The 5,421-nt window shown below is 40.7% G+C and overlaps 1 protein-coding gene and 1 pseudogene across 1 annotated transcript in view; one reads left to right on the forward strand and one right to left on the reverse strand.

Annotated features, from left to right (window-relative positions):
* VGLL1 (vestigial like family member 1) overlaps positions 1-5,421 on the reverse strand; it is a 26,259-nt gene that overhangs the window by 3,996 nt on the left and 16,842 nt on the right. The window contains exon 4 of the mRNA XM_015571105.1: positions 4,212-4,268. Within this exon, the coding sequence (XP_015426591.1) occupies positions 4,212-4,268 (57 nt within the window). The remainder of the gene's footprint in view (positions 1-4,211; positions 4,269-5,421) is intronic.
* On the forward strand, positions 1,178-2,768 carry LOC102763645 (annotated as a pseudogene).

The raw sequence follows: 5,421 nt of genomic DNA on the forward strand, positions 1-5,421 counted from the left end.
AACTTACAAATTTGTTATTTTTCCTTTTATTGGGGGAGGGTTGCCTTTCCCACTAGAGGAGAGAGACAAAGACAGTTTTATTCATATATAGTCTGGCAAATAGCAGTACCAATGCTATTATTATCTGTGGACATAGAAACTATATACATCCAGTGTTATTTCTACAAATGAAAAAAATAAAATTCACTAAAATTTTGGCACCAAAGTTTTTAAATCACCTTGAGAAAACCTGACTACCCTTCTGGCTAATTGCTCTTCTCTTCCACATGGTCACTGCTTCTGAGGCACCTGACAGCCCACATGTGGGGACTAGGCCATTTTGAAAGGACAGGAGGAGACTGTCTTCCTTCTTTTGACAAAAATTTATCTGGGTCCTCACATAGGAAATCTTTCAGAACGACCAAAATTCCTCCTGAAAGGTTCATCCAGTTCACTTTGAAATCAAGTTAATATAAAATATATATAATCAAACATACAGAGGCAACTGAGTTCCACGCCAAATATATCAAACCAAAAAGTGAGGGTGCAGAGTCTGCATTTCACAAACTCCCTCCCTGTGGTTCTCACCATCAGGCAAGACTGGGAGACTGACTAAGCGCATGCATCATGGGCTTTCTGTGTTACCTGATCCTTTTATTCAGAGCCCTAAGTTGCCCCATTCACAGTTGTCATGCTCTTCTGCCTCCCTCTGCTCAGAGCCAAAGTGGCAGAATAGTCACCTCTCCTTAACCACTCTCCACATGAAAGCTCATTCCCTGCCCCTTTCCTAAGGTAATATTGCTCCTTTGAATGCTTTCCAAGCCTTTTACATCCCTCTGCTTATTCTAGGATAGTGTCCTGGCCACAGATAGACAGTGAACCCATATACAGTAAAACAATCTTACCAGTTGCTAATTTTTACTGTTGACATACTTGATTTAAGTTGGAATTCTTTTTTATTATTTATTTATTGTAATTTATGATTTTGATCATATTTTGACACTGTGAAAGCAGATACCTCTGCTGCTTGCTGTGATATTAAAGCAAGCCTTTTCACCTGTTTGAAACTCAGTCTTTTCATCTATAAAATGGGAATATTTATTCATTTGTTCAATCCCTATTTACTGAAAACCTAATGTGTAAAGTGCCTAATATGCCTCATATGCCTATCATGAGGTTATTGTGAGGACTGAGCAGGATGGTGTATGGGGTATCTGTCTCATAGTCACTACCCATACATGTTGTTATTATTTTTGGCCTAGAACAATTTAACATCTCAAGTTTTCAATAATTCTAAGGCTTACAATTTAATATAATTTAAAAATGTATAAATTATTAACAAGTATTTAGGATACTTTATAATCCTGACTTCATTAATTAGAATCCCAGCAGAGCTAACTCCCTTGGGCAGAGACTGATACAAAACCTGACTCAGCCATGCTAAGGCTCTTGAACTAGCCCTAAATCCATCTCCTCATTTGGGCATGTACAATTAATCACTCAGGGTGGTTTGTGGCTTGTTTATTTGTTACTCTCAAACAAGGGTTTCAAACAAAATAATTTGAACTACATTGGCAGATACGTTTGTACCATTTCCCTTATCAATGTTTTTATTGTTTCCAGCATTCACTCATTCATAAAATATGCATTGACCTCTGTGCTAGGCAATATTGCAGGTGCTGGTGATGTGGATATGGCAGCACACCCCTCAAAGTCTCTGCCCTCAAGGAACTGACATTCTAGTATGGTCTATATGTTGCCCCCCGCCTCCCCACCTACTTCACATTAGACTGTAAAGTGCCTGAGATCAGGTGCCATGGTGGTAGCTGTTCCTTTTGTTCCTCTCAAACACAGCATGAAGCACAGCTTTTGGCATACAAGATGCTGTGGTGTGTGTGTGTGTGTGTGTGTGTGTTTCGTGGCTTACTATGGCTAATTTACATTAGGATATAAATTCAAATCGTTTACATATATTATCATTTAATCTTCACAGAAACCCTGAGGTGGGCACTATTTTAATCCTCATTTTACAAAAAAGGCAACTGAGGTATGGAGAGGTTAAGAAATGGAACCAAGTTCCTGAAATAGTAAGTAATAAAGCCACATTTGAACCCAGGCCATGAATATCCTCATGTTGAGACATCACGCAGAGGGAGGAGGCAAAGCCTCAGTCTCCAGGTCTGCTCTCGGTCCAGCCGCTGACGTCAATTGCACTGCTCACCCAACCCTCGCCTGCCACCGCAGCCCGCCCGCTGCTATGGGAGTGCAAGTGGAGAGGGGCGCACCTTCCCAAAGCATGGCCAGATCTGCCTCGTGCACTACGTGGGAATGCTTGAAGATGGAAAGAAATTTGATTCCTCCCAGGACAGAAACAAGCCCTTTAAGTTTATGCTAGGCAGGCAGGAGGTGATCCAAGGCTGGGAAGAGGTTGCCCACATGAGTGTGGGTCAGAGAGCCAAACTATCTTCCCAGACTATGCCTATGGTGCCACTGGCACCAAGACATCATCCCACCCAATGCCACTCTCTTTGACGTAGAACTTCTAAAACTGGAATGACAGGAATGGCCTACTCCCTGAGCTCCCTGTGCTTGGATGTGCCATGGAGGGATCTGGCGCCCCCAACGCGCACACGCGAATCTGTGCAGAGCTTTTCTTGATGTTCCACTACACTTTGTATAAACATCTGCTCCGACTGAATGTGTTCTGTCACCCAGCTTTGCTCTTCCCCTTTCTCTTCGTATGTGTGTTGACCTAAACTACTTGCCATAAACCTCAAGTTACTCTTTTTTGTTTTAGGGTGAAGATTCAGTTTCAGTCTTTTGGATCTAGGTTTCCAATTACATATTACTCAAGTATTAACTGCACAAGTAATGGGTTGACTTTAGACTAGGAATTGGTGTGTGGAGGATGCAAGAATCTTTATTTTATTTTTTTGGATGAAATTTTTATCTATTATATATTAAACATTCTTACTGCTGCCCTGCAAAGCCATAGCAGACTTGAGGCACTGTTGAGGGCCAAATTATCTCCAAGTTGAGAGATGTCTTTGGGTTGAATTAAGAGTCCTACCCAATGTGGGCACTTCCCCAGTAGATGTGCAGGAGGCAGCTGATCGATGTTTCTCTCATCATCCCTTACCCAAAACTGAAGTGGGGAGGGGAGAGCCCATGCCTCCACTGCCCCATCCCACTCTCCCCTAAACCCTCTGCCTTTTAAAAGCAAATTGTTTTCACTGCGATGTTGGACACTACAGGTATCCATATCTCAGGGCCATCAGAGACCTCTGAAGCCTTCTTCATGTCCTGTCTCTCCCCCCAGCCCCAATCCTGTGTTGTTGTTTTTTTCTAATATATATTCAGGATTTTTATGTCATAGCTATCCAGGCTCCACTCTCTAAATTTTAAGAACTTTAATCAAAAGTTTAAATTGAAGGTTCTGTTTGTAGACACTTAAAACCTAATGAAAGCCCAGCCATCATGACAAATCTTTGAGTGTTGTCTTAAGAAAATGATGCTGGTCATCACAGCTTCAGCATCTCCTGTTTTTTGATGCTCACCTCCCCCTGCTGAGCTGAAAGTTTCCTGGCTTTTTTTCCCTCCTCTTATTCCTTTGCTGTCCTGTGTAGTGATTTGGTGAAGAAATTATTGCTGCCTACTTCCCATCCACCTCCCCTGCATTACATATGAGTTTCAAGTTTTATTATTACAATAAAAGTTCTTTACACTGGCTTTAAAAAAAATCCTCATGTCATTCCACCCAGATTGTCCTTATTTGTAAGTTCCTACTGACACCACTTTCAAATTGAGTGTGAAGCCCATAGTCCTGGCCTTTGGTCTCCAGTGTCATTTTCCCTGACTGTAGAGTTCTGGAGTAGCCCTGTGTTCTTGACTGGAAACTGGACATCTGGGGCAGAGCAAGCTAATATTATGAACTTGTTCATTTTTCTGGGTCACCTCAGTAAACTCATTTAAATCCAGCTCAGATTTTTTTAAAAACTCAATAGAGTTGCATCTATGTCAAAATAAGAAAATGCTCAAGAATTTTATAAGATTCCGAGTGCATGGAATCTTTGAGATTCTGATGAAACAAGTTCTAACTATGAAAATACTAAATAATACAAATGAGGGTCTTTTCAGTTGTTAAAAATCTTGGTTTTTATACTATAAGCTTCTCCTCAAGTTTGTTCTCAGGACACAGAGACACACTATCAAAAGCAGAACCATATACTTACTTGCACTTGCAAGGCTGGCACTGGCAGATCCACGATCTGGGCGGAAATATTTCTTACCTAGTAAAGAACAAATATGATTGAAAATGAAATTCCTAGGACTGGGTTAGTAAGTGCTCAGTTGTACCCCAAGACCTCCAAATCACTTGCTCCTCGGTTTGTGGACACCTGGCATATTTTCTTAGATGCTACAAAAACAGAAAAGCTTCTGTTTTTAAGGTCCCCTGAGCCTTTTCCCCATCTTCTAGGCAGTGTTTTTGATTAAGTGTCACTAACTTCCTGAATAGATCTGGAAGCATCAGTCACCAATTAATATGACTAATGTCCACATTAGCAGAAAAGTGCTAAGACTTTGCAGCAGCCAAGACTATGGTGACAAACATTTGAGAATATGCCTGCCTTTTAGTTTTGCCTATAGTAGAAGCTCACTAAGTATTTGCTGAATTGGATTTGAACTATAGAGTTATGTTTGGGAGGCGATAATTTAAGCCATCTGTGTTCTAACCAACTGTTGAAACAGGACTCTGCTGGCATATACACAAACACAGTTGGCCTAATCTTCCTTCTGAATATAGTATAAACAGATTTTTGACAGAGTATCGGGTGGGAATTTTCATAGGTTTCCCAATCATGACATTTATAATTTACTCTTTTTAAATATGTACATTTTTAATCAAACTCTGTAAGTGATGGACTGGTATCTTAATGGAAAATTTTTTCAACATTAGGATGGAACACAAGGTCTGACTTAGGAAGGCTATGCTAAACAGACTCTTTGTGTACTATATACTTAGTTCAGAGTAAAGGCAGCTTTTAGCAACTTATTTCAGGCATGGGACACTAGAACCACAGATATGTATGGATTTGAGAACTATAAAAAAAAATTCACCCAGAGTGCAGACAACTAATACACACACACCACACACACACACACACACACACACACACTTTCTGCAATTTCAAGGGATTCATTGATCCTCAGAGGTCTCGGGTTGATGAACACTAGGTTAAGAACCTCTGCTTTAGAGACCATTAGCAGTTCTGGCCTTCTTTCCAGACAGTTTAGCACTTTGGGGACCCCTTTCTGTACTAGACATTTCAAGCCACATTCAGGATAACCATAATGGTCTGAGTCTGCCCTTTTCAGCCCAAACCCTGCATCAATAGCACTTTAATGTGAATTGGGGGGGGGGATTCTCTTTCTAATTTTAAA

Source organism: Myotis davidii, unplaced genomic scaffold (assembly GCF_000327345.1).
Source record: "Myotis davidii unplaced genomic scaffold, ASM32734v1 scaffold1208, whole genome shotgun sequence".
In the NCBI taxonomy this organism is placed as follows: domain Eukaryota; kingdom Metazoa; phylum Chordata; class Mammalia; order Chiroptera; family Vespertilionidae; genus Myotis; species Myotis davidii.